We start from the raw sequence: 26953 nt of genomic DNA, 5'->3' as shown, positions 1-26953 counted from the left end.
CGGTTGGCACACTTTTTTCCCGGAAATGGATTTTCGTGACTTTTGAAATTTTTTATGCCAAAAATTCAAAAGTGTTTTCCTGGTCACTAAAAACACAATTTCCCCGGAAAATTCGACGGAAAACGCGAGAAAACTGTGAAAACTGAAAGTGTGAGGGAGACGGATAGCGGTAAAATGCAGCCATCTCATTTTCCCTTGAGCAAATAGTAGCAAAAATGGCGCCAAATTCAAAAGTAGTCAAAAAAGCATAAAAATTATATGGGGGCGCTACGAAGGGGGGCTCTGGGGGGAAAATGAATGTCGTTGGTAAAAATCGCCTGGTATCAGGAGCCTCTGTACCAAATTTCATCGCGATCGGACCAACGGTGTGGAAATGCATAGCTGTATAGACACGAAATCCTTTATTTAAATCCTTTATTTAATCCTTTATTCATCAAAAAGTGATGTGTATATTTCAATGATACTATAGTGGAATCATCTATAAAGGTGCAAGCCAACAGGTGTGAGATTATTGTGAAAATGGTTTGATCCTAAATTATTCTTATGACTTTATTGTACCTTTCTATACAATGTAAAGCTTACAAATAATAGATAATCTGTATTTCCTTAATATTTTTGAGTTGTTTTATTATTTGTAACTTTGCTTGAGGTATGCATCAGCAGTTTCACGCCATAATGTTGGTGCTTGTTTCCCTTCTTCGGACCACAACATCTGTAGTAGCTCCCAGCCATTTTTTTGAGAAGACAGAAGGTATTCATTTTCAGGATCAAGTGTGTGGGTGTAAATTCCCAAAACCAAGCTTTGGCATAAACGAGCCGCCACGCAAACCTACAAATAGGTAAATTAGGTACGTATAAAAATCATGTGACTTATGTGATTAGAATACTAGCTGATAATTTATAATTTAATTAAATTTATTTTTAACCTTACCCTTAAAACATCAAATTCGTGTTGAGGGACGAGTCTTATAGATTCATATCCAGCGAGAAAGTATCCACCAGTCTCAAGTTGTCCCGTTTGAAGCATCATGTAGGCCATTGCAATGGCTAGTTCAAAAATATAAAGAGAATAACAGGTGTCTCCAAAATCAAGAATTCCACTTATAACATATTCCTTTTGGTCTGTTGATGTGCACTTGTTTACAAGAAAGTTATGCTCATTGAAGTCACCATGAATCACACCTTTATCAAATTTATCATAGTGATTCATAACTTTAGTTTTAAATTCAGCAATTACTTCCTCGACTATCTCTTGCTTCGATATGTCCTTAAGAGCATAGGAAAATTCTTCGAGTTTTGGTACACAATCCAACATCCATAGAGACTTATGAGTCTTGTATGCATCATGAGTAAAATGCTTAATAGCTCGATCGAATTTAGCAACAAATAATCCCGCTTGATAAATAAGGTTATTCGTTGGTGTAATCTCCTTCAAGATTTTGCCTGGGATGTATTCAAGGAGTCTTATAATGTGTTTCGTTGTTCCAAGAAGTTCAGTGGAAAAATATTTTCCATAAACATTCATAATAGGTTTAGGACAGGAGATATTTTGTTGGCCCAAAAAGAGCATTAATTTGATTTGTGCATCAACAAATCCTGCTTTGTGAGAATCCAATGCGTTAAGGACTTTGAGGATGTACCCGTGATTGGAATGATTGGCAATGATTGGATTTTTGATGTTCCTGAAAATAGTATTATTCTTTTTTTTTATTTTTTAGTAACGTAACTATTTTTTTACTTAATAAAAAACTAAATTTAGAAAATCTCAAGATAATAAAATTAAGAATTGGTCACGTACTTATTTATCATTGTTTGTTATCACATATACATATTATGTTTATCATATTACACCTTTATCAAAATACATAAGAAGCGTTATCACTTAGGTACACGTACATAAGTTTTATATAAAAAAAAAAAACAACTTAAGCAGTTGTTTTATTTTAAAACCCATTATATGGCGAACTTATGCAATTTTATTTAAATTATGGAATTTTCAATTTAAAAAAAATTACATTTTGTATGACACTGAGTAAATACACTTTATAACGACTTTAAGAAAAGCAATTTTTTAAACTTTCCGAAAATTTGATCAAAATTGAAAAAAAAGTGATTCATTTTCGTAAACCCAAGTATGATGTTTTACTAATTTTAGCATGTATAAGGCTATTGTTAAACGTTTTTACTTAGGTATTTAATTAATAGTCATACGAACAGGTAAAACTTAATTTTGGCATTTTAAAAATAATCTCATGCATATTATACACGTAGCGCAGACTTACCTACCTGTCTTCACTTATAAAGAAATTTCGATCGTCGTACGAAATAATTTCACTTATCTCCAGTGCTGTTATGCCGTATAATCTTTCTGCGAGTTTTTCAACCTCTTTCACGGTAATATTAGGTTTAATTTTGGTACCTGGCTGAAGGATTTCACTTTCATCACCTACAGCAGCACCAACTGATTTATTTGGCGAACTGATTTCCTGCATTTCCATTTGAAGAATATTTGGTAGTGATTGGAACTTGTTCTCAAATACGAACTCAAGAATGACGAATAGATGTCTCAATCTACAAGTTGATTCGATTAGGCATAAATTTACTTCAATTAAATGTAATATACCTACTTAGCACAGAGTTAGCAAATTGATTCTTGAATTGAAGAAGCAGAGTAGGAGTTTTTTTTTCACAAGTCTTGAGAGCCTCACTTACTTGTTTGCGACTGCTGAAATAGAAACGTGTAATCGCGACATAGAACTGAAGACGTTCACATGATAAATTTTTATCTGAAGTCAATGTCTGCCTTCTCCTTATCGATAAAGTAAATTTCTTCTAGCTGCGACAAGAATAAATCCATAGATAAGGCAGCAAGATTAAAAGAAAGACCAAAATCAAATATTTAATCCTTGGTTTATTTCCAAATTATGGTGTAACATTTTCTAAGGAATCTCATAATCATCTTGTTGTCTGTTGATTATAATCTGGTCAGGAAATTGATTCTGCATCTCGCCACAATTCATTCGTTGAAGCAATGATTCTAGTAGGTGTTTATTGAGCTTATCAATCTGACTGTGCTCTCTAGTAGGGTTCTCCGTTTCCACCAATCCTGTATTAGAATCAACATCTTCTTGCGCCTCAGAATTGTTATCACTGTTATGATCTTTATTTTTCATTTGCTTGCTTTCAAAAATACCTGGCATTTTGAGAGATTGGTATTTTTCCAATAATTAGCGTGATATTCAAACAAAATCGTAAATATGATAAATTTTGTGCAAGATAAAGTGAAATATATTTGACAATGTAGTCTAAGTTCCATATAATATATAAACTTGACTATTATTAAAACGACGAAACTCATAAAAAAAACTTTTTAGAATTCCCAAAAATGAATCAAATTATAAAATTTCCTTTTCAAACTTGAAACTTTGATTAACTCATAGAGTCACTTTGCTTTCAAATAAATTTTTATTCCGATACTTCTCTAATTTTTTCTATTTATTTCGGGAACTTGTTTTGAGATTATACAATGATTTTCACTCAACGTAAGGCATGATTATAATTTAATGTTCTTGCAAAAAAAATTAGAAACTGGTATAATTTTTAGTTAAAGTCAAAGATAAAATTTCAGCTTTTTGTGGAGTTTCCTTGCTTCGGTGTCAGATACAGTTTGTCAGTATGAAGAACCTATACTATATAACTGAGCTGACTCAGTATGGCAACGGGGTGGCACCGCAGGATTGTCAAAAAATTTTAGGTACGAATATATAGAGAAAGCCAAAAATGAGCAAAACAATACAGAAAAAAAATCATAAAATTTTATTCTGTGAGATTCTTGTGTAGAAATGGACAAAGTTTTTAGGTGAAATTGTGTCAAATAAAATGAATTAAATTAAATTGTCCAATAATACCATGGATAATAAGGAACAGGAATTTAGTGGTAAGTATATATTGGAGAGGGGCGGATTTTTCTGACTAAATTTAATATCCTGTTTGTTTTTTAGACAATGAGATGCTTAAGGCTCTTTATGATTTCCAAGCTATCTACCCTAAGACAATTAGCTTTGATGAAGGAGAATATTTTATCCTTCATCAGGCCAATGTTAGGCAGAGGAATTGGTGGCAAGTCGTTAGTATGAAAGGAAATATTGGATTTGTGCCATCGAATTATGTAATGAAACTTAAGGTAAATTAACTGGCTTAGAAAGAAAATCCGTATTTTAAAGTCCTGTATGTATATTAAAAATTTATGACAAAGTATCAAGGTCGGAGGGGTGTTAACTTCCCTCTGTGACCTCCATATACGTACTATGTACATTGTACATATAATATATTATTAGATATATATTCTATATTTTTTCAGGTGGAACCCGAATTTTTAATAAGCTTCCTTGACTCCAGTATTGAAACACTCAAGTTATCTACAGAGGAAGAAGTAAATGGAATAATAAATCGTAAAGAATTGATTCAAAAGCTCGACGAGAGAAAAAAACGAGCACATCTTGCAATGAAGAATATGTCAGAAGGAAATTGCAATATTTCCAATGATGCATTAACAAATGTCATTTCAACTAAAAATAAATCCGAGAGACATGATGCCAAAGGTTCAATTTCCAAAAAAAGTCTCTCTAGTCCAGCTATTGGAATCCAACCGTCTCCTCAGCCTATTCAAGAAAGTCTTAGCTTGGGTGTTCTAGTAACGAAGCTAGATGATATTAGCATATCTGAACCCTCTGAGACTACCCATACAACGACAAGTGATAGTGAAATAACAACAATTTCTAAGGGTGAAGAGAATTCACAGAAAATTGTAAGTCCTCCTAGCGCTTTCAATAATTATGAAGCTATTGCCATTGGAGCAAATAATCGGGAACCAGAGGTGACAAATCATACCGATTTTGCTGAAGAGGATCAAAGGCAGTTCAATGAAATTAACCGAATCACCTCAGATGATGTCTACCTAATTGTCGATGCCATACGTTTAAATACAAATCTTAGTCATACTGATTCTTGCATTGCATTGAGAACTGTACTAAGTGAAGTAAGCTCACTCATTCCTCAAGTAGCGCCCCAGCTTGAAACCATTACGGCTCATCTGAATTTAGCACCTCTTGTGGCACCAGACAATCTCTTGGGTGATACACACGATTCCAGACGCCTCCGCGCCATTTTTGCAGATCTAGCAGATTGTAAAAATGATTCTGAACAGAGGAGTTGGATGTTATTTGAAGATGAAGACGAAATTATACAGTATTTGACCGTTTTAAATGGTATTTTGGTGAGTGGTGTTTGAAATTTATTTTACCGTATCTACCAGTTATCTAAAATCTATACAATATTCTGATTCTAGAAAAATGCTGATCCAAAAATTTGCTGTTACGAAATGTCCTGTGATCACTACCAAAGCATTATAAATTTAGTACAATACTACCAAATGGAAACAAGATGGACTATCCGACGCCTTCTTTTGGATGCATTCAAAGCCATTTGTCAGCTAGACTATACAGCTGTTGACATACTCTTGGGGTCAGTACTTCCTACAGAATTGATCCAAGACATGACGTCAAATTCCTCAAATGTAGAACGCCTCAAAGAATTGGCTATAATGATGACCATGATTTTTTCGATTGGACTCAAAATGCCAGTGACACATGAGGATCATTTCGGAAAAGATTTTCTCCTTTTTGTGCTAAATATTATAGAGAGTCCTCCTGCAACAGATATAAATGAAATTCTGCCGGATGTAATGATCAATCTGGTGCTGTCTTTTAATCTACAATTCGATCATTTTGCCAACAGTGTTGTTCTTGATGCATTTCGTGAAATGAGATCGGCAAAAACATTCACCGAAAAACTTTTAATGCTTATTAACCGGGAAACTGATCCCGTAAAAATGCTAAAGCATACAACACTTGCAGTCAATTCGGTTCTTAAGATGATTGTTGATCTCTTTGGATCACCAGAAACAGCTGCACTTTTCTATTCTAACGACAACAAAGTCCTCATTGATATACTTGTAAGGCAGCTTTCAGATTTGAATCCAGAAAATCCGGTGAGTTTTAACATTTCAGAACAAAAGTATTTTTTAACTCAAATAATTTGCATTATTTTCAGTTACGTCGATGGTATCTAGAACTATGTAGAAGAATTTTGAGGAACACAGACTATGCAGATCATACACATCGTAAACAGGATCTCATGAAAATATTTACCAGAATTTTTTGCGAAGAAATGGAATCTAGTCTGAAAGATCAACAACTTGTTCGAGAAATTGCCAATGAATTTCCTCAAATTTTTAAAGCCTAAAAACAACAAAGATGAGGTTCGTCTTAAATGTATCTTGCTCTAAAAATATAGCTTTCCTTTTATTTATAAAAAAAAGTAGTACCTAAAGGATAACAAAATAGTGAGATACAGTAGAAAAGTTCATGCATTTAAAAAAAAATATATTGAACTCCAGTTTTATGAAAAATCTCTATGAGGTCGATTGGACCTACTTATTTAGACATAATCTTGAATCATGTACAATTTAAGAAAATTTTCCATTTATCAATTAACCCATTTCTGTCATTTGTTGCATTTCGAATTGATTTAAAAAGAAATTTAAAATTTAAGATTGCTCGAAATTAGATTTTAGAACATATAGATTTCTGAACCAATAATTCCTTATTGATACCAAAACTTTCTCCTTATAGGGTGAAGGGGTGGGTTAAAAAAAAATACTTTCTAAAAACGGGATCTATCATTCCTGAAATTGATCGAATACACAAGGAGCCAGACAGAAATGGGACAATTATAATCTTTACACAAATATCCATATTAGAATAATACATAAAGTGTTTTGTGTCAAACCAAACTCAATTCCCATAAATTTACGGATATTTAGAAAAAAAAAGTTTATTAGATAATATAAAAAATAATATACAACACACATACACGTATATGTACCTAATAGAATTATTAAAGAAAAATAGTTCTTACTTTTTCCTAAAATTAAGTGAGTTCCATTGTATTTACATATATATTCCCGTTGTTAGATCTTTGATAAGTACATATATTAATTTAAAAAAATTAAATATTAAAATCCTATTCAAAATTCAGGATTAAATGTTGGGATTGCTAGTGGAGTGTAATGTTAACCTCAATGCTGGTCTATTTATGTTCATTAATAAAGTCTATAAAATAATAAATATATTATTCAATTCAAATTTGTTTTATTATAGTTGATTTTAAATATTTTATTACATCAACAACTTATTTCTTTTGGAGCTGATTTCTGATCCATTCATCTTCCAAATCGTTCTGAGACTCACGCTTAGGAGTTGGGAATCTTCGGTTAGTAAATTCCACAGTAATAGTTTCCTGACTTCGAATATGTGGTATAGAATTTATGGTTAATTCCTTAGTTTTTTCTAACGTTGTCTGTTCCTTGTCTTTTTTCAGCTGTATTTCTTCAATATTGTTTTTTCCATGTTGCATAATTTCTCTATCATTTTCACTTGTCTTGAGTCTGATTTCAGATTCACGCTTTATTATTTTTTCAACATCTTTACGCTTCACAAGTACTTTTTTCTCAAGTTTTTCCTGTGCTTCCTGCTGTTGTCTTATATGAGCAATTCTCAACATGTTTTCGATGTCTTCTTTTTTATGGATGTTATCGGAATGTTTCTCTATCTTTTCAAGGGTTTCCCATTCTTCAATAGCAGACTTGATTAATATAAATCTGATTTCATTTTGCAGCAAACGACACCTACTCTGAGGCTCATTGATGGGATGAGACAAGAAGATCTCACGAAAAAAAGGAGGGCAATTAATCTTGATGAAATCATTACTAGTAAAGATATGCGACCTTTTTGGATTGTAACCTTTGGAAAAAAATATTTGCACATGAACTTCCTCAGGTGTTTGACTCCATTTTATCTCTTGCACTGTAATGACCATATTTGTAAAAAAAAAATGAACTCTAATAAAATAAATTTCCAAACGAAACGGAAAAAATCGAATTGGAATAAACATCATCGACTCATTCTTCTTCATCTTCTAACGTTATAACAGTTTGACGTCATTTGGGACACCCATATAGCCCGCATGCAATAAAATGTCAGTAGACTTTTGCAATTGGTCGACGTGGTGAAAATTTTCTGTTTTTATTGTATTACGAAGTTAGTGTTTTGCGGTATTGCTATACAAAAACTACATTGTAAATACTAATTTGCAAGTGCAGTTAAAAAATAGTGAATTCCTGTTGCAATTGCTGGAAAAAATGGCAAAACTTGTATATGTTTATCGCTCGGAAGAGGAAAGTGTCAAAAATATTTCTCGACGGCAACTCCCGCTTGTTGTTGAGGACAATTTGATGGTAATTTGTACTCTTTTCCCGTATAAAATATGTACTTTATGATTCAAAGCAATAGTACAAAGGGAAACTTACAGAAAGAGATAATTCCTTTAGAAACAACGCTGGTCAATTACCTTGAATTACACTTTTTTATGTCTACCATCGAAATTGAACCACAGCACTGACGACTTGTCATATTCGATGTATATATTAATTTGGCATTATTTTTCAAGGGATAACATTCTTAAGAAATTTGGTCTATTCTAGTTAAAGAATTCTTATGTTCGAAGTAAATAATTTTAGACATCTTTTCTGTTGGAGAAAATGACACTATTTCTTGGCTCTCTCCAATCATCTGGCTTTAACTTGCGAAGATGTCCGGATGTGGGTCATCATAAATAAGACAAATCTATCTTCAGATTGAATAGTTATCAATTAACGGGGAGGGAACAAAACACTTGTAATCTTATTATTATAACGATTACAGGAAAATGTAATCATGGCTTGATCGATCAGGTATCTCACAAAAAAACGACAAATCAATTTGAAGTTGTACATTTGGGAAAGTCATTCTTTTTGGGTCTGACTAGGCTGAAAATGTAATAAAAGAAGAAGTAAATAAAATTAACATATTTTTTTTCCTTTTAGATATTAAAATTTCGAAATTATGATGTTATTTGCATATGATAATTGATAGCATATCAGGGATGCTTTCTTCCGTTTTGTACTTAGGCATTAGCAGTTGCTGTCTCATCTCATAAGAAAATGCATAAGAAATCGTAAAAAATAAACTTTCCATTCTTCACTAGAATATTCTCTAGCTTCTCTAGGGATAAGCTGACAAAGACTTGATCAAAAATATAAACAATGACGTCACCATAGAGTTTTTGTCCTCTTTTAATACATTTTCACATACTGAAGTGAATAAACTCCTTTACAAGGTTTATGTTATGGCACAAAAGTCAAAACTTTTGAATAGGATAGCATTTTTAGGTTGGCATTTTCAAACTTATAAGGTGTTTGGAATGTAATGGAAACGTTACAAGTCTTATCATAAATTTGCTGATAATGATAAGACGAATAAGACAAATTGGATATAAGGAATAACATATAACAATGTTATTTTTTGTCTGCAGATGCTAATGGACTTGAATGCAAAAGGACTGGTGTTTGATCATCCAACTGTGAGAGGTCGTGACCTGGAAGAGTTTTTGCGGAAATATGCTATCTTAACCCAGGAGGAATTTAAGAAGTCTCTGCAAGTATCATGTGATGAATTTACTGCGGTCTTAAGCCAAAGTGTCCCATGTGTTGGATGTCGTAGGAATGTGGAGAGGCTCTTTATGCAGATGAAACAGTGCGAGTTTCCAACTTTGGACCCCCTTGTAATTACCGCCAGTGGTGTTTTAACGGTGTCAGATGAGAAGGCAGCTACCCCCGTAGCCATCTGCACCCTTCTACACAATCACAATGTTTTACTCAATAATTTGATTGATAATATGCCAAGGAGCAAAAAGAGCTCTCGATGTGGACTCCATTCTCTCGATACCTACAGATCTCGTCCATTTTCCGAGCTATGGCGAGATGTGTGGTGCTGCATGAAACAACAATGTCGAGAGGAAGTTGTTATAATTGATTCTCAAGAGCTCCAAGAAACCCTTGATGGTTATCTAAAAAAACATAAATTCTGCCAAGATTGTCGCACCAAAGTAAGTAACTTTTAGTGTTTAGTTTAGGGGCATGAAAAAAATTTCGAAAATCTTCATTTTTTGTATTAACTAAAAATTTTAGGATTTTTATCCATTGTTAGGTTTAATTTAAGTCATTCAAACAAACTTTAATATTTGATGAGCATTGATTTCACTGAATTCTACAAAAAAAAACTATACATAAATTGCATAGTTTATATCTATCTTTCACAGGTAGAAAAGGCGTATACATTTCTGATCACAGAAAAAAATCCATCGAAGGAAAAGGGTTTTGTTGCTGCCCTATATGCAGGGATTAAACGTTGTCCAGATGAGAAACATATCCATTTGCAGACAAAAGCAGATTACATTGATGAACTGATAAAAAGAGCTGAGCCCGAACTCAATGGAAATGGATCACGGCACCGTGAACGTCATGCAAAGACAATGGAAATTGCACAGGAGGAAGTATTAACATGCATTGGGATGTGCATATATGAGAGACTCCGTCGCATTCATATGGTTCTAAAGGAAGAAGAAAATGCTTGCCAAGTCTTGGCTGCAGTTTCTGTTCACTGTCTCTGCCGTAGCTTTGACATGGCAGTGGAGAAAAAGCGCGGCAAGAGTAATCTGGAATTACTATATGAAGAGATAAGCCGCGCGGAAAAGGTCAAGGAGCAACGTAGAGAGCAGAAAAAGCAAAAGAAGAAGCGGAAGAAGAATGAGAAGAAGGGTTTAGCATCATGTCGTCCCTGTAGTGAAGCAAAGGATGAAGATGATGAATATGATTCCCGTTCTTTGATGTCTGCAGAGCACATTGATCGAGAAGAAGATGACAAACACCATGAACATCATTCCGAACTTGAGAAAACCAAATGCAAAATCGTGAAAAGTAAAGATGTTCCCGAAGCGCACGAAGATGATAACGATATAAAGAGAAAAAAGAAGATTGCCAAAGAAACGTGCAACAGGAAAAGAACAAATACAACTAATTATTCTATTAATAATGGAAAGGAAAGTGTTGCAGGAGATGTTAAAGATGTTAGGGATGAAGAAATTACCACAGTTTCATGTCATTCCTGTGAAACCAATATCTGTATCCAGTCTATTGATGGTGGATATGTGTCAGAGCCATCCACACATGAGGGTGCGTGTTCATCTATTCTTTCATCAAGTGCACATTCTGGAATTTCTAGTTTGTCTAGCACACCCGAGGGTTCTGAGGTAGCGTGTTCAGATGGCTTATGCAACCACGATCTCACCAATGCAGCCAATAAACATTGTCATACCCTTTGTGGAGGAACACCGAAACATAATTGCAGAAATAATAATAAGATGCCCGGTAAACAAAAGACACCTGATTCTTGTGTACGACCCCTAAGTCTTCAAGAAATGTTGGTAAGTAGTCGTATTAGTTAGAAGGTGCATCTTAAACTATTTGATCAAATCAATTACGATTTCAGATGTTAGAAAAAAATTAAACAAACTGACTAATTTTTGTCTGTATATTATAGGGTAACCAGTGCGAGATGGAGGATGATGTGGGTGAAGATGTGAACTATATTCCAGATGAATTAGTCAAGGAGTTCAAGTTACGACATGCCAATTTGAAGCAAGCCCGTGAAGAGATTCGACAAAATTTACGCAGAAACTTCGCACAGCTTTGCATGAATAGTGTAGTGAAGACGTCGACAGCCAAATAAATTATGTGCATCCTATTGGAAATGATAAGAAATATTGTTTTTTTTTATGGTGGAAGCTGCTACATGTAAAATGTTCAAGCAAATTATTCTTCCCTTGAATTTTAAAGATGCAAAAAGTCTGTCAAACAAGCGAGTTGTAACTCAAATTGTATAATATACTTATATTGGAAGAGCGATAAGATACAAAGTTTAGAATGAAAATAAATCTTATAAAATATTAGGTATTTTCTCGAAATTCCCCAATGCACAGGCAAGCATTTGTTCCACCAAATCCAAATGCATTTTTAAGGGCAATCCGTCGTTTATGTCCTGACCAGGGTTGACTGGTGTTGGCAACAAAATTGAGATGTTTCATGTCATCCGAGACATCAGTGAGGTTTATTGTAGGTGGAAGTTTTCCATCTCGACACGCTAGGATGGTGAACATTGTCTCGAGATTACCAGCTGATCCCAGAAGATGTCCATGAGCACCTTTCGTTGATGATACTGCGACATTATGATTGCCAAAGACATGGGTTATTGCTCTGCTCTCAATTGCATCGCCCATAGGAGTAGATGTTGCATGAGCGTTCACGTAGCCAATGTTTACAGGAGATAATTGAGCATCTTCTAAGGCACGTTGCATGGCTAACTGAGCACCTAGACCATCTTCGCGTGGTGACGTTAGATGAGCAGCATCTCCAGAGCAACCATAGCCAAGGATCTCGCCAAAAATAGGTGCTTGACGTTGCTTTGCGTGATCGAGACTTTCGAGAATGCAGATTGCGGCCCCTTCACCAATGACAAAACCCTCTCGTTTCTTATCAAAGGGCCTTGAGGATTTTTGCGGATCATCATTGAATGAGGTGCTTAAAGATCGTAATCTGCTGAAACCCGCAATACAAAGGGGTGATATAGGAGCTTCTCCTGCACCACATACCATAACATCAGCTAAATTGCTTTGAATAAATCGGTATCCATCCCCTATGGCATGTGCTCCGGTGGCACATGCTGTGGAAACAGCATGATTTGGTCCCCGAAATCCGTACTTGATGCTTATATGTCCTGCAGCCATATTAAGTAGGATACGTGGTATAAAAAAGGGGCTGACACGATTATATCCTTGCTGGAGGGAATTATTCATCTCGCAGATATCCGGTAAATTCACCATTCCAATACCAACAGCAACACCAGTACGGTTTTGTGCCTCCAAATCGGTTGGAAACCAATTTGCGCAGGTTAAAGCTTCTTTCGTGGCTATGAGGGAGTAAGCAATTGCCGGAGACATAGCTTTAAGATCTCCCTTACTGAAAATCTTGGTAAGATCAAATTCATCTTTGGATATCTGAGCTGCTACACGGCACGGAAGGTTAGCATATGATGGATCCGTGAGTTTAACTATACCACATTGTGCAGAAAGGATGTTCTTCCAAGCAACTTCGGCGGATACACCAACTGCTGAAACACAACCCACACCGGTGACAACCACTCGGCGATTTTGTGCTTGGACCGTGGCAAATTGTCTCGTGAATATTACAGTATGCCCAAAATGAAAAACTTTATTCCACATTATTCGATTAAGATTAAAAATTAAAGAAAATTACAATTATTTAATCTGTTTTTGGTATCAATAGCACAACCTATATAATGTGTATGTAGTATGTATATAGAGCAACATGAAGTTTGAATACACTGTAAAAAAAAGTTTCACAAAAGTACTAACAGAACAAAAAAATATTTTATTTTTCTATATTGTATGAATGGTTTATTTTTTTTATATTTAACTCGGAAAATAATTAGTTCACATTTGTCTTAAAACAGAATGTTGTTCTAAAATTTTAGGATCCATACAAAGTGCATAACGTCCTTTGTTAATACTATGGCAACTACTCTATGATAATAAATTAATTAAAAGAATTGGTTCTTTTTTTTTATTTTATAACAATAGGAGTGTATTTTTTAATACATAATGACGAACAAAATTAAATATAAAAATCAACTGAAAGTCCCTAAATTGAATTATTTCTTTGATTGCCACTTCATTACTTGTTCTAAATACTTGCTTGTAAGGGAAAATAAAATTATTATTATTACATAATTACAATTTCAATGTAATAAAGAAAATATCTGGTACTCATAAAGAAACATACCTATATTTCTCTATTATCGATAAAATATGATGTACGAATGTATAATAGTTATATCAATATAACATTTACTACACACATTTTGTTCCATTAAAAATAAGAGAGATTAGAATGGTTTGGATCTATTGAACTGAATAAAATCAAAAGTTTTGCCATAGAAATGTGTAACAACATAAAATAAATAGGCACACAAATTGCATCTTTTGTGAATTTCTTGTTGATTGCAAAAAAATGATTATTTGCTAAAAATTTGTATTATGTATAATAATATCAACTAACGTATGAATTTACTTACTATCACTATGTAAGAAATTTTTCGAAACAGTACGAATATTTTGGCTATGTCATGGTCTACATATATTTTTTTTCAATTTTTATCAAAGGTAATAAGAAAAAATTGTTGACTTGGATTCGGGATGTATTACTCCAAGTTAATTTATCCTCTTCTACTTTCTCAAGTGACTCTCACAAGCGAGTGGTTCGATTGTAGCAGCTAAAGATTCATTGCATTAAAGAAAAATTAGCATTCAGAATAAGAACGAAATACTATTATTTTAATCATACCTCTCTAGAAGTCGACGTTTCAGCTCTGGAGGGTATGTTACATAGATGTAGTGCTCATTTTGTTCTACATCACCCACTTCTGTTGCAGCAGAGTAGATTTCTTCCGAAAAGCCACTATTGTTGCTCGCTTGTCCACCTGGATCAGCTACAATTCCTACAGCTCCATCACTTGTGTGTGAATAAATAATTTGCTGTGGTACATGATGTGCCAAATGATGTCGCGTATGCATAGGACTAATCCTCATTTGAGTATTTGAAGAAATTGTCAAATCATCCGAACTGCTAAATATAAAAAAATTTAATCAATTAATGTACTTCCAATAAACAAAGAAAAAAGGAATTCCAAGAGAATGTTACAATCTATACTAACTCAAAGAGAACCCATATAATGTAGTAGCAGAAACATAGTCCCAGTGAGAGAACAATTACAAGAATAAAAACTAAACCCCATGGGAATGACTTTGGTTCTGATGGACTATCTTCCCAGTATCTCTCACAGGTGAGGTACCAGCATACGGCGCGATTTAGTTCATCTGAAATTATAATAAAATTACAAATATTTAGATTTTTGCAAATTAACATTTTACATTCCATTGCAAGTGATAACCTTCCATATCTCGGAAATCTTGCTGTGACAAATTCACAAGAAGACCTGCTATGCAATCTCTGATCAACAGTTCGCACTTTTTCTTCAGCACATCCAACTGTTCGGATTTGCAATTTGCCTTAAGTCGTTGCAATTCCGACAATTTCTGTTGCTTCTTATCACTGGAAGGCAGCGCTGAATCAACGAGATTCTTATCACATGCTGTCGTGGCATTTCCATCATCAGATTCATCATCTTCATCAGTTGGGTTGTCATTCAATTGTTCATCACCAACATCTTCTTTGCGTCCTGTGCACGAACCTCGTTTCTTTAATTTGGGTTCACCACCACTACCACTTGCCTCCCTTGCATCGGGAATTATAACGGATATAGGCGGAAAAAATGTGAACCTCTGAGGCATCCTGGCCAAGTCCCGCGATCCAGATGGTATGATGGCAGTTCTGTAAGCTGTTGCCTCATTCCATACCTCAATATCCGTGGAAATGGTGGAATCTCCGAAAGACAATGTAGAATCATGACCCAGGAGCACTTCACATCGCATTATGTCGCAATAATCTGCCAAGCACACAGCGTCTTCGGCCTACAGGAAGATACATTATGGAATAAATTGAGATTTTTTTTTGTTGATAAACATTTTTCAAAAGAAATATTTGGTTTGATGAATGAAAAGACAATTTTCATGAAAATTAGAAGGAAAGAAAGTAAATTTGACCGTTACACAAATTTTGAATTCCAATAGATTAATTCTTCATTATGAAAATTATTATTTTTGTTAAGATTTTTTTATTAATTGTATCATAGCTAATTAAGTAATGCACAACCATGCCGCAAGCTATGCAAATGCTTGAAAATTGAAACATTAAACTAACTCACCATATTAATGTTGCTTTTATGGCGGTTGTCGAAATGCAAATCCAAAAAGTTTTCCTCATAGAAGCTTTTACCGCAAACTCCACAAGTCCATTGACTCGGTCGATTTTGTATCTTGGCAGCATTCTGGGGTGCAAAGATATCCCTCAGCGGATGGAAAGGACACTCAAGTGGCAACTTCACCTGATACTTGTCCAGGATTGGCAGCCACTTGGACTGCACAATTTTCCGAACAACTCTAGCGCTCTCGCGCGAACATTGAATCTTGAAGACACTCGGACCCGGCCAAGGAATAAGCGATAGAAAGCATATTACTATCACCTGCAGAAAGTTCTACATTAGCTATTTTTTTCATTTTCATTCATAAATAATTATGTGCCTTCACCCATTTTTTTTTCGTCCAATTATTGATTTTTATGTACAAATATTTAACCTTACCTCGATATTAAGCGATTTGGTCCACATTCATCTACCATAAATGACAATTTTTTCTGGTTTGTAACTCAATATTACGTGCTTGCAGAGCCTGTGCTTTTTTTTTTTTTTACAAATTCAGAATTTTAACAAACTCGCAACAATTTTTTTTGTGAATTAACAAGTCGAACCAGCAACTTGAAGTTTGTACACTTTTTCAGTACACTTTTCTTCCCGGATACACTGTAAAACACATACACTGTAAACGCTGTAAAATCATACACTGTAAAACACATTTTTTCACATTATTTCATGAGATGTTTCAGCGCGCATTTTTTGACTTCCTGAGCCATCCTGGTCAGGTTTGTGATCTCAGTGAAGCTCATGGGATGTGCAAAAGTGCCTCTGAGAGTGCTGAAAATATGGAATTCATGTTTTTCAGGTCAAAAATTCTTAGAGATTTTTTAGCCTTTAGGTTCACATCAGGGATTAAGATTTCCTCTTGGGCAAAAGATATGGCACCAGGAAGCTTCTAATGAATCTCAGGAACTTCCTTTACAACATCCGGTTGCTCCCTGAATTGTATTCAAAGAAGAATGAGCTTCCCGGACAGAAAAATTAGCTTCCCGGACAAGCAATATAAATTCTTCCCGGACAGCAAAATTACCATCCCGGACGGAAATATAAACTTGCCGGAAGTTGTGCTATCATCAAAGATGAAGCACCAGGAAGCTTCTATGGGATCATAGGAACCTTCTTTACCACTTCCGGCCGATCCTTGAATTGTATTCAAGGAATTATGAGCTTCCCGGACAAGCAATATAAATTCTTCCCGGACAGCAAAATTACCTTCCCGGACGGAAATATAAACTTGCCGGAAGTTGTGCTATCATCAAAGATGAAGCACCAGGAAGCTTCTATGGGATCATAGGAACCTTCTTTACCACATCCGGCTGATCCTTGAATTGTATTCAAGGAATTATGAGCTTCCCGGACAAGAAACAAAAATGCTTTCCGGACAGCAAAATTACCTTCCCGGACGGAAATATAAACTTGCCAGAAGTTGTGCTATCATCAAAGATGAAGCACCAGGAAGCTTCTATGGGATCATAGGAACCTTCTTTACCACATCCGGCTGATCCTTGAATTGTATTCAAGGAATTATGAGCTTCCCGGACAAGCAATATAAATTCTTCCCGGACAGCAAAATTACCTTCCCGGACGGAAATATAAACTTGCCGGAAGTTGTGCTATCATCAAAGATGAAGCACCAGGAAGCTTCTATGGGATCATAGGAACCTTCTTTACCACATCCGGCTGATCCTTGAATTGTATTCAAGGAATTATGAGCTTCCCGGACAAGTAATATAAATTCTTCCCGGACAGCAAAATTACCTTCCCGGACGGAAATATAAACTTGCCGGAAGTTGTGCTATCATCAAAGATGAAGCACCAGGAAGCTTCTATGGGATCATAGGAACCTTCTTTACCACTTCCGGCCGATCCTTGAATTGTATTCAAGGAATTATGAGCTTCCCGGACAAGCAATATAAATTCTTCCCGGACAGCAAAATTACCTTCCCGGACGGAAATATAAACTTGCCGGAAGTTGTGCTATCATCAAAGATGAAGCACCAGGAAGCTTCTATGGGATCATAGGAACCTTTTTTACCACTTCCGGCCGATCCCTGAATTGTATTCAAGGAATTATGAGCTTCCCGGACAAGAAACAAAAATGCTTTCCGGACAGCAAAATTACCTTCCCGGACGGAAATATAAACTTGCCGGAAGTTGTGCTATCATCAAAGATGAAGCACCAGGAAGCTTCTATGGGATCATAGGAACCTTCTTTACCACTTCCGGCCGATCCTTGAATTGTATTCAAGGAGTAATGAGCTTCCCGGACAAGAAAAATAAATTCTTCCCGGACAGCAAATTTACCTTCCCGGACGGAAATATAAACTTGCCGGATGTTGTGCTATCATCAAATATGAAGCACCAAGAAGCTTCTATGGGATCATAGGAACCTCCTCGACCACTTCCAGCTGATCCTTGAATTGTATTCAAGGAATTATGAGCTTCCCGGACAAGAAACAAAAATGCTTTCCGGACAGCAAAATTACCTTCCCGGACGGAAATATAAACTTGCCAGAAGTTGTGCTATCATCAAAGATGAAGCACCAGGAAGCTTCTATGGGATCATAGGAACCTTCTTTACCACATCCGGCTGATCCTTGAATTGTATTCAAGGAATTATGAGCTTCCCGGACAAGCAATATAAATTCTTCCCGGACAGCAAAATTACCTTCCCGGACGGAAATATAAACTTGCCGGAAGTTGTGCTATCATCAAAGATGAAGCACCAGGAAGCTTCTATGGGATCATAGGAACCTTCTTTACCACATCCGGCTGATCCTTGAATTGTATTCAAGGAATTATGAGCTTCCCGGACAAGAAACAAAAATGCTTTCCGGACAGCAAAATTACCTTCCCGGACGGAAATATAAACTTGCCGGAAGTTGTGCTATCATCAAAGATGAAGCACCAGGAAGCTTCTATGGGATCATAGGAACCTTCTTTACCACTTCCGGCCGATCCTTGAATTGTATTCAAGGAATTATGAGCTTCCCGGACAAGCAATATAAATTCTTCCCGGACAGCAAAATTACCTTCCCGGACGGAAATATAAACTTGCCGGAAGTTGTGCTATCATCAAAGATGAAGCACCAGGAAGCTTCTATGGGATCATAGGAACCTTCTTTACCACTTCCGGCCGATCCTTGAATTGTATTCAAGGAATTATGAGCTTCCCGGACAAGAAACAAAAATGCTTTCCGGACAGCAAAATTACCTTCCCGGACGGAAATATAAACTTGCCGGAAGTTGTGCTATCATCAAAGATGAAGCACCAGGAAGCTTCTATGGGATCATAGGAACCTTCTTTACCACTTCCGGCCGATCCTTGAATTGTATTCAAGGAGTAATGAGCTTCCCGGACAAGAAAAATAAATTCTTCCCGGACAGCAAATTTACCTTCCCGGACGGAAATATAAACTTGCCGGATGTTGTGCTATCATCAAATATGAAGCACCAAGAAGCTTCTATGGGATCATAGGAACCTCCTCGACCACTTCCAGCTGATCCTTGACTTGTATTCAAGGAATTATGAGCTTCCCGGACAAGAAACAAAAATTCTTCTCGGACAGCAAAATCACCTTCCCGGACGGAAATATAAACTTGCCGGATGTTGTGCTATCATCAAAGATGAAGCACCAGGAAGCTTCTATGGGATCATAGGAACTTCCTTGACCACTTCCGGCTGATCCTTGACTTGTATTCAAGGAATTATGAGCTTCCCGGACAAACTTATTATACTCCCGTACAAGAAATATAAATGCTTTCCGGACAGCAAAATCACCTTCCCGGACGGAAGTATAAACTTGCCGGATGTTGTGCTATCATCAAAGATGAAGCACCAGGAAGCTTCTATGGGATCATAGGAACTTCCTCGACCACTTCCGGCTGATCCTTGACTTGTATTCAAGGAGTAATGAGCTTCCCGGACAAGAAATATAAATGCTTTCCGGACAGCAAAATCACCTTCCCGGACGGAAGTATAAACTTGCCGGATGTTGTGCTATCATCAAAGATGAAGCACCAGGAAGCTTCTATGGGATCATAGGAACTTCCTCGACCACTTCCGGCTGATCCTTGACTTGTATTCAAGGAGTAATGAGCTTCCCGGACAAGAAATATAAATGCTTTCCGGACAGCAAAATCACCTTCCCGGACGGAAGTATAAACTTGCCGGATGTTGTGCTATCATCAAAGATGAAGCACCAGGAAGCTTCTATGGGATCATAGGAACCTCCTTTACCACATCCGGCTGATCCTTGACTTGTATTCAAGGAGTAATGAGCTTCCCGGACAAGAAATATAAATTCTTCCCGGACAGCAAAATCACCTTCCCGGACGGAAATATAAATTTGCCGGAAGTAGTGCTATCATCAAAGATGAAGCACCAGGAAGCTTCTATGGGATCATAGGAACTTCCTCGACCACTTCCGGCAGATCCTTGACTTGTATTCAAGGAGTAATGAGCTTCCCGGACAAGAAATATAAATTCTTCCCGGACAACAAAATCACCTTCCCGGACGGAAGTATAAACTTGCCGGATGTTGTGCTATCATCAAAGATGAAGCACCAGGAAGCTTCTATGGGATCATAGGAACTTCCTCGACCACTTCCGGCTGATCCTTGACTTGTATTCAAGGAATTATGAGCTTCCCGGACAAACTTATTATACTCCCGGACAAGAAATATAAATGCTTTCCGGACATCAAAATCACCTTCCCGGACGGAAGTATAAACTTGCCGGATGTTGTGCTATCATCAAAGATGAAGCACCAGGAAGCTTCTATGGGATCATAGGAACTTCCTCGACAACTTCCGGCTGATCCTTGACTTGTATTCAAGGAGTAATGAGCTTCCCGGACAAGAAATATAAATGCTTTCCGGACAGCAAAATCACCTTCCCGGACGGAAGTATAAACTTGCCGGATGTTGTGCTATCATCAAAGATGAAGCACCAGGAAGCTTCTATGGGATCATAGGAACTTCCTCGACCACTTCCGGCTGATCCTTGACTTGTATTCAAGGAGTAATGAGCTTCCCGGACAAGAAATATAAATGCTTTCCGGACAGCAAAATCACCTTCCCGGACGGAAGTATAAACTTGCCGGATGTTGTGCTATGGTCAGAGATATAGCACCAGGAAGCTTCTATGGGATCATAGGAACTTTCTTGACCACTTCCGACTGATCCTTGAATTGTATTCAAGGAATTATGAGCTTCCCGGATAGAAGAATTAGCTTCCCGGACAAGAAACAAAAATGCTTTCCGGACAGCAAAATTACCTTCCCGGACGGAAATATAAACTTGCCGGATGTTGTGCTATGGTCAGAGATATAGCACCAGGAAGCTTCTAAGGGATCTCAGGAACCTCCTCTACAACATCCGGCTGATCCTTGAATCGCATTTAAGGAATATTGGGGCACATTGAATGGGCTTTTCCGGACAGTAAAATAAGCTTCCCGGAAGTTGTGCTATCTTTCAGGCTCTTTGTTAGAAAGATTAAGTAGAGCTATCAGCACAGGCAGAAATATAATAGGGGAAGGAATTGATAAATAAATAAAATAATTGAAAGAACATTTTTATTTAATCTTTTTAAACTTTTAGCATACATTTTTTTCATGGAATTAATATATAAGATAAGCTTTATCAGATCCTGCACCTGAGGCTGCAATTTCGACAGTACCGAACTCTCCATGGGCATTTTGTCGTTGATCTTACTGTCCAGCTCACGAACTTATTCTCCATGCTCCAAATGTTATCAGTCTTATCGAAGTATTGATCCACAAGTTCCTCATTGACGTTCTCGAGATTTCAATGATTGCTAATCTTTCTGTTGCTCGTCTAGCTGGAGAAATGAGAGAAAAATGTGTCAATTTTATTATACTGGAAGCAGACTGGACTTTTAGTCTCACATACAAAGGACATCTGTGTTCTTACCTTTATTTCTGCGCCGGGAGATGATTTGCTGATGCAATTAGCGAGAATTTCAGGAAATGTTGCTATGCCTGCGTCGATGGAATGGAGCTACGACGACGACGACGGGGGATCCGACGTATGAGGGAATGACGACAGAAGCGCATCGGGGCATTTTTTGCGTCATCGTGGACCTCCACCGCGATTGTTGCGAATTGGTGATGATCTGAGGTGGGAGTCTGCGTGGGCACAAGCACGTGAGCAGCTGTAATCTCCTGCCCGTCAATTTACCCCTCATCCATGGCATTCGTAGCATCAGCGAGGCTGTTGTATTCCACAGAGAAGAATCTCCGGCTGGTGTTATGGTCCTCTCAAGAGGGAATTCAATATCCCCCCTGTACACATTGAAGATCTCCACGACGTGGTCTTTGATTAGATTGCGCGTGACTCGTCCAATGTGAATGAGTGTCGTTCATGGCTTTCAATGCTTACTGCGAGGCGATCCCGAGCGTGAGCAATTGCGTGCATCACGTGATGGCTTATCCGGTGACTTCCTGTATGCCCTATCATCCTTATCAACACTACGACGACGTGATCGTTCACACTTCCTCGAACGCTTTCCATCCTTACCATCTTTTGCCGTCTTAATGAGATTCTTTCTGTAGGAAGATTCTGGTGATATTTTTGGGCTTCGCTCAATTCCCTTGCTGGAGCCTGACGAGGAGTCACTTGATGAGCTCATCAACACGATAAATGGAGATTCACATACCACTAATTTTGCTGCTTCTGGACAGACAGCCACGTTTCTTGCATTCCTTGTCGCGTCCATTGCGCTGTACCTTTTTTTATTGGCAAACAAAACATTTTTACCACCCTGAAGTTTTTAGATACCAAAATCGTCAATTAAATGAGCTAATGTCACATGTGCTTAACAATTTTTTTTTCAAAATTTTTCACAAAAATAATTAAATATTATTGTAAATAAAAAATATAATGTCAAAAAAAAACAGAAGTTTTAGAACACTTTGAAATAAAAAAAAATAACTCACCCATCTGCTTTATTATTGCCATTCTCTTCCTTTCTCATTACTTCAGCAACTGCAGCACTAGCAGCAGCAATATACTTGATGGCTCTTGTCTCCACTTTGGATTTCATCTTCTCCAAGCCAAAATTCACAACGACATTTTGGGGAATTTTATCTCGAGTACATCTTGTTGCATCCTGGTCAATTGGATCACACTTCCCTGGTCGACTTGTGGTATTTTTTTTTGATGTTTCACCACATTCATGCGTTGCTCGTCTAGCTGGAGGATTGAGAGAAAAATGTGTCAATTTGATTATACTGGAAGCACATTGAATTTTTAATCTCACATTCAAAGGACATCTGTGTTCTTACCTTTATTTCTGCGCCGGGAGATGATTTGCTGATGCAATTAGAGAGAATTTCCGGAAATGTTGCTGTGCCTGCGTTGATGGAATGAAGCTACGACGACGACGGGGGCTCCGACGTATGGGGGAATGACGACAAAAGCGCATCGGGGAATTTTTTGCGCCATCGTGGACCTCCACCGCGATTGTTGCGAATTGGTGATGAACGTCTCAATGGGAGTCTCTGTGTGGGCACAATCACGTGAACAGCTGTAGTCTCCTGCCCGTCAATTTGCCCCTCATCCTTGAGCTTCATGACATTCTTTACATCAGCGAGGCTGTTGTATTCCACATAGCAGAATCTCCGGCTGGTATTGTTGGTCCTCTCAAGGGGGAATTCAATATTCTTTATTTCCCTGTACACATTGAAGATCTCCACGACGTAGTCTTTGATCACATTGCGCGTGTCTCGTCCATGAGTCCGTGAATGAGTGGCGTTCTTATTCGATGACTTCCGGTATGCCCTATCATACTTATTAGCACTACGAAGACGTGATCGTTCATACTTCCTCCAACGCTTTCCATCCTTACCATCTTTTACCGCTTTAAATGGGACTCTTTCTGTAGCTTCTGATGATATTTTTGGGCATGAAATTTTTTTTGTTGATATTTCCAAACTTGTCAACAACTCAACTTGTCAAAAATTCAATTTGTCAAAAAAAAACAATTTGTCAAAACTTTAGTGTGGAGCAATTTTTCACGTTGAACAAGTTTTGCCGCTGTCGCGTTTTTGCAAAAAAAAAAAAGTGAGTTTTTTGAGAAAAAATGGAAGAGAATCGATGGCAGGTAGTGAAAGATCCCAAGAAGACCAATCGACTCAAAAAGAAGATGGCAGAGGAGGAGAAACGCCAAATGGAATTTTCAATGAGAGTCGAGACTCTCGAAACGGAGAATGAAGCCCTCCGGAAGATGCTCAAGGAGCAGAAAATTCTCAATGCCCAAAAGGAAATTGCGGAGCTGAGAAAGTTCCTTGATGAAGAATCCTGTGAGAAGGAAGCAAAAGCACCCAATCCGATTCCAGAAAAGAGAGTTAGCTCATTTAAACTGGAGATACAGGAGCTTATCCAAGGCAGCTCCCGCGGGGAGACACGACCACAGAGGGGAAAGCCGTATTACTCCTCAGCCCTGAAATGGCCGGCACTGCCAAATCGTGACGAAGCCTCCAAAATCCGGGTAAATTTTTTTGGGACATATTCTGGCAAAAATCTTTTTTATTCTTTTATTTTTTTGAGAATGAAAAGTTTTTTTTTATTAACTTTCAGGCTGCTACTGATGCGTGGAAGGATCAGGCGAGAATGTTTAGGCGAAAGTACGGGAGCTGCATAAAAGAAGTAAGGGAACTGATCGAAACACGTCGCATGATTTTAAATCAAGCGAACAAATTGTCTCTTACACGTGCAGGTAGGTGATCGGCTCGTTTGCAATTTCAATGACTGAAATTTTTTTTTATTATTCCTTATTTATTTTTCAGAAAAGTCACGCATTCACTCCGACATGGACTTATTCGCTGATGATGAAGAGTAAAGTCGCCTTGCAATCAACAAATACTCCATTTATTTCTTTCTTTCTTTTTTTATAAATGGAAAATAATGCTAAACGTAGATGTTTTTTTCTCTCAAATTTAAATTTTTCTTATACAAAAATTTTGTCAATTTCTTGTGTTAACACAAAGTGAAGTAAAATATTTCTTTCTTTCTTTTTTTATAAATGGAAAATAATGCTAAACGTAGATGTTTTTTTCTCTCAATTTTGAATTTTTCTTATACAAAAATTTTGCCAATTTGTTGTGTTAACACAAAGTGAAGTAAAAAAAGTTTAAAGTTAAATAAAAGAAGTTTAAAGTAAAGTAAAAGAAGTTTAAAGTGAAATAAAAAATTCTGTATAATACTTATGAGTTTTTTTTTTGTAATTTGTTCGTACGAAAATACACATGATGTCATCCTTTGGATCAATGAAATTTTAGAACGCAATTGAAATGAAGCCACGCATGGTTTCAGGGGATCTCCTCAACCCTCATGCACTTCAGAATGCTCCTTAAAAGATCATTTTACAGCATCATCGGACAGAATTTAAGTCTTGTGGCTGTTAGAACGACTATATGTAGCTTCCTCTTGAGTATGGTCGCCTTGCCTTTTCACAGAATTTACAAAATTGACCTGTGAGCTCTTTGGTTAAGTTAATTTCATACCCAGTGAAGGAATCCTAATGGACCAGGAGGACCCCTGAGGTGGTGCCACATGCAATTCGTCTTCCTCCGACGTCTTCCTCCTTCCTTCCGTCCGAGGGTATGGCGCAAATGGTAAAAGCTACTTCAGCAATCCAATCCAACATCAAGTCTATCAACCATGTTAATTCTAGGAAGAAAAAATAAATGCTAAGGGTTAATAGGGAGGAGCAATTAATTGATTAAAAAAAATAACAGAATAAAAAAAGAAAGAAATAAACAATCAAAATATCTTACTTTATAATAAAATTGCACCAACCTGTGATAGAATCCCGGAGTTTTTTGGTGGTGGTGCAGTATCCCTTTTAGAGTTTCCTGGGGCCATCTAGTGAATGTGCAGAACACACTTACAGCTTCACCCTTGTGCTCCTCTAGCTCCTTGCCTGTGATGTATAGCTTGTCCTTAGCAAATGTTTTACTGTGAGTCCTTGCACGATACGTCATTTACCATCCATCACCTCGCACGGGAAAGAAAAGACAACATCCTCGGGAGCGCCATGAACTCCATTAGACAAAACTCCCATTGAGACGTCCTGGCTGAGTTCATTCCACCAATCACTCATATGGTCGCATTAGTAACAGTCATTGTTGATTGGACCTTCCGGGCTGCAATAACAGAAGTTCCGCGCTCATGTACATATGACAAAAATTCACACTGAAAGTACCCCACGTCTCCCACGGTTGACTATGTATCCTTTCCGGAAACTTTAGTATTGCACTTTATGGCACTCAAGGAGCAAGCACGATTATGATCGATACGTACGGTACTCTTGTATTTCTGGGAAGCATGATTTTAGACATCTACACCCCGATTTATCCATTCCTGAGGTCTGGTAGATAACATATTATTGAGAAGAAAATTTGTGTCATAGCTGGCAAATCTTGAATAAGAAGAATAAGTTTACCTCAATATGGATACCAGCATGATAAGAGACTTTTATAGGGTGGATGGGAATTCATTTTCCTGCAGCAGCCATCACATGCATGAAGTTGAGAGGTAGCCTAATACGCCGAAATAGATCAATTTTATCATCCATGACATGGATGTTATTGTATTTTTGCACTGAAACTTTTGAGGTTAGAATGCAGTAGAATAAAAACAAATCAATAAATGAAACCAACTTCATTCTAATAAATTGTACATAACTTTATTCTTTTAGAATGTCAAATAAAAAACGAACTAATTTGGCTATAGCTAATTTTTCTGTAATGTAAAATTTTATTACAAAATGGAAAAAGAGGAAAATAGAAAGTTAGTTTTCAAAATGCAGGAAAACCAGAAGCGAGGTAGATGCCTACCACATCTACAGGTGAGCTTTCTAAGAGAAAATAATTGTGCAATCTCAAGTGAAAAGAATCCCGAAGAGGAAAGTATGGTGAAAGATCATCTCAGTGAGACAAATCCTGAGATGAATGATATTGAGAAAAAAATGCCCTATATGGCTT

At 37.0% G+C, this 26953-nt stretch overlaps 7 protein-coding genes and 2 long non-coding RNA genes across 12 annotated transcripts; 3 read left to right on the top strand and 6 right to left on the bottom strand.

Annotated features, from left to right (window-relative positions):
• Nucleotides 1-523: 523 nt before the first annotated feature.
• LOC129789400 (hydroxylysine kinase) lies at nucleotides 524-2769 on the bottom strand. The gene is made up of 4 exons (XM_055826199.1): nucleotides 2628-2769; nucleotides 2287-2571; nucleotides 932-1682; nucleotides 524-829 (listed from the first exon to the last, which is right to left on the bottom strand). The coding sequence occupies exons 2-4, from the start codon at nucleotides 2496-2498 to the stop codon at nucleotides 629-631; spliced, it is 1164 nt and encodes a 387-aa protein (XP_055682174.1). The 5' UTR covers nucleotides 2499-2571; nucleotides 2628-2769; the 3' UTR covers nucleotides 524-628.
• Nucleotides 2770-2973: 204 nt separating this feature from the next.
• Nucleotides 2974-7205, top strand: LOC129789340 (NCK-interacting protein with SH3 domain). Its single transcript, XM_055826115.1, has 5 exons — nucleotides 2974-3937; nucleotides 4002-4183; nucleotides 4361-5275; nucleotides 5348-6049; nucleotides 6112-7205. The coding sequence occupies exons 1-5, from the start codon at nucleotides 3910-3912 to the stop codon at nucleotides 6301-6303; spliced, it is 2019 nt and encodes a 672-aa protein (XP_055682090.1). The 5' UTR covers nucleotides 2974-3909; the 3' UTR covers nucleotides 6304-7205.
• On the bottom strand, nucleotides 7107-7995 carry LOC129789449 (uncharacterized). Its single transcript, XM_055826269.1, has 2 exons — nucleotides 7243-7995; nucleotides 7107-7172 (listed from the first exon to the last, which is right to left on the bottom strand). The coding sequence occupies exon 1, from the start codon at nucleotides 7936-7938 to the stop codon at nucleotides 7252-7254; it is 687 nt and encodes a 228-aa protein (XP_055682244.1). The 5' UTR covers nucleotides 7939-7995; the 3' UTR covers nucleotides 7107-7172; nucleotides 7243-7251.
• A 60-nt stretch (nucleotides 7996-8055) lies between these two features.
• LOC129789339 (gametogenetin-binding protein 2-like) lies at nucleotides 8056-11946 on the top strand. The gene is made up of 4 exons (XM_055826114.1): nucleotides 8056-8356; nucleotides 9472-10044; nucleotides 10258-11421; nucleotides 11538-11946. Exons 1-4 carry the CDS (start codon nucleotides 8261-8263, stop codon nucleotides 11724-11726), a joined length of 2022 nt encoding a protein of 673 aa, XP_055682089.1. The 5' UTR covers nucleotides 8056-8260; the 3' UTR covers nucleotides 11727-11946.
• Nucleotides 11861-13389, bottom strand: LOC129789389 (3-oxoacyl-[acyl-carrier-protein] synthase, mitochondrial). Its single transcript, XM_055826186.1, has one exon. It carries the CDS (start codon nucleotides 13273-13275, stop codon nucleotides 11944-11946), a length of 1332 nt encoding a protein of 443 aa, XP_055682161.1. The 5' UTR covers nucleotides 13276-13389; the 3' UTR covers nucleotides 11861-11943.
• Nucleotides 13390-13442: 53 nt separating this feature from the next.
• On the bottom strand, nucleotides 13443-16774 carry LOC129789385 (uncharacterized). Of its 2 annotated transcripts, none has more exons than XM_055826179.1 (6): nucleotides 16332-16774; nucleotides 15897-16214; nucleotides 15024-15603; nucleotides 14787-14949; nucleotides 14417-14698; nucleotides 13443-14345 (listed from the first exon to the last, which is right to left on the bottom strand). In XM_055826179.1, exons 1-6 carry the CDS (start codon nucleotides 16356-16358, stop codon nucleotides 14318-14320), a joined length of 1398 nt encoding a protein of 465 aa, XP_055682154.1. In that variant the 5' UTR covers nucleotides 16359-16774; the 3' UTR covers nucleotides 13443-14317. The 2 variants fall into 2 exon arrangements, with proteins under 2 accessions (XP_055682154.1, XP_055682155.1); XM_055826180.1 differs by having other exon boundaries at nucleotides 14417-14695.
• A 4729-nt stretch (nucleotides 16775-21503) lies between these two features.
• LOC129789500 (uncharacterized) lies at nucleotides 21504-23914 on the bottom strand. Of its 2 annotated transcripts, none has more exons than XR_008750452.1 (4): nucleotides 23252-23914; nucleotides 22904-23159; nucleotides 21879-22728; nucleotides 21504-21786 (listed from the first exon to the last, which is right to left on the bottom strand). It is a non-coding gene; the product is annotated as an uncharacterized LOC129789500 (long non-coding RNA). The 2 variants fall into 2 exon arrangements; XR_008750451.1 differs by having other exon boundaries at nucleotides 21879-22693; nucleotides 23252-23904.
• A 58-nt stretch (nucleotides 23915-23972) lies between these two features.
• On the top strand, nucleotides 23973-25165 carry LOC129789469 (uncharacterized). Its single transcript, XM_055826296.1, has 3 exons — nucleotides 23973-24456; nucleotides 24546-24684; nucleotides 24755-25165. The coding sequence occupies exons 1-3, from the start codon at nucleotides 24049-24051 to the stop codon at nucleotides 24805-24807; spliced, it is 600 nt and encodes a 199-aa protein (XP_055682271.1). The 5' UTR covers nucleotides 23973-24048; the 3' UTR covers nucleotides 24808-25165.
• LOC129789502 (uncharacterized) lies at nucleotides 24815-26895 on the bottom strand. Of its 2 annotated transcripts, XR_008750456.1 has the most exons (3): nucleotides 26413-26895; nucleotides 25767-26337; nucleotides 24815-25637 (listed from the first exon to the last, which is right to left on the bottom strand). It is a non-coding gene; the product is annotated as an uncharacterized LOC129789502 (long non-coding RNA). The 2 variants fall into 2 exon arrangements; XR_008750455.1 differs by having other exon boundaries at nucleotides 25767-26895.
• Between the last annotated feature and the right edge of the window lie 58 nt (nucleotides 26896-26953).

Source organism: Lutzomyia longipalpis, chromosome 2 (assembly GCF_024334085.1).
Source record: "Lutzomyia longipalpis isolate SR_M1_2022 chromosome 2, ASM2433408v1".
In the NCBI taxonomy this organism is placed as follows: Eukaryota; Metazoa; Arthropoda; class Insecta; order Diptera; family Psychodidae; genus Lutzomyia; species Lutzomyia longipalpis.
The sequence above is the reverse complement of the archived record's forward strand: the minus strand, read 5'-3'. Positions and strand labels throughout refer to the sequence as shown.

Excerpts from the sequence above, each read along its gene's own strand:
- LOC129789385 (XM_055826179.1), bottom strand. The coding sequence starts at position 16,358 with ATGTGGACCAAATCGCTTAATATCGAG. Across the intron at positions 15,604-15,896 it reads ATAAAAGCAACATTAATATG|GCCGAAGACGCTGTGTGCTT; the intron begins GTGAGTTAGTTT and ends ATCTTCCTGTAG. Across the intron at positions 14,950-15,023 it reads AGATTTCCGAGATATGGAAG|ATGAACTAAATCGCGCCGTA; the intron begins GTTATCACTTGC and ends TTATAATTTCAG.
- LOC129789400 (XM_055826199.1), bottom strand. The coding sequence starts at position 2,498 with ATGGAAATGCAGGAAATCAGTTCGCCAAATAAATCAGTTGGTGCTGCT. Across the intron at positions 1,683-2,286 it reads TTCTTTATAAGTGAAGACAG|GAACATCAAAAATCCAATCA; the intron begins GTAGGTAAGTCT and ends TACTATTTTCAG. Across the intron at positions 830-931 it reads ACGAATTTGATGTTTTAAGG|GTTTGCGTGGCGGCTCGTTT; the intron begins GTAAGGTTAAAA and ends ACCTATTTGTAG.
- LOC129789469 (XM_055826296.1), top strand. The coding sequence starts at position 24,049 with ATGGAAGAGAATCGATGGCAGGTAGTGAAAGATCCCAAGAAGACCAAT. Across the intron at positions 24,457-24,545 it reads ACGAAGCCTCCAAAATCCGG|GCTGCTACTGATGCGTGGAA; the intron begins GTAAATTTTTTT and ends ATTAACTTTCAG. Across the intron at positions 24,685-24,754 it reads ATTGTCTCTTACACGTGCAG|AAAAGTCACGCATTCACTCC; the intron begins GTAGGTGATCGG and ends TTTATTTTTCAG.
- LOC129789339 (XM_055826114.1), top strand. The coding sequence starts at position 8,261 with ATGGCAAAACTTGTATATGTTTATCGCTCGGAAGAGGAAAGTGTCAAA. Across the intron at positions 8,357-9,471 it reads TTGTTGAGGACAATTTGATG|ATGCTAATGGACTTGAATGC; the intron begins GTAATTTGTACT and ends TTTTGTCTGCAG. Across the intron at positions 11,422-11,537 it reads TAAGTCTTCAAGAAATGTTG|GGTAACCAGTGCGAGATGGA; the intron begins GTAAGTAGTCGT and ends TGTATATTATAG.
- LOC129789340 (XM_055826115.1), top strand. The coding sequence starts at position 3,910 with ATGGATAATAAGGAACAGGAATTTAGTG. Across the intron at positions 4,184-4,360 it reads ATTATGTAATGAAACTTAAG|GTGGAACCCGAATTTTTAAT; the intron begins GTAAATTAACTG and ends ATATTTTTTCAG. Across the intron at positions 5,276-5,347 it reads CCGTTTTAAATGGTATTTTG|AAAAATGCTGATCCAAAAAT; the intron begins GTGAGTGGTGTT and ends TTCTGATTCTAG.
- LOC129789449 (XM_055826269.1), bottom strand. The coding sequence starts at position 7,938 with ATGGTCATTACAGTGCAAGAGATAAAATGGAGTCAAACACCTGAGGAA.
- LOC129789389 (XM_055826186.1), bottom strand. The coding sequence starts at position 13,275 with ATGTGGAATAAAGTTTTTCATTTTGGGCATACTGTAATATTCACGAGA.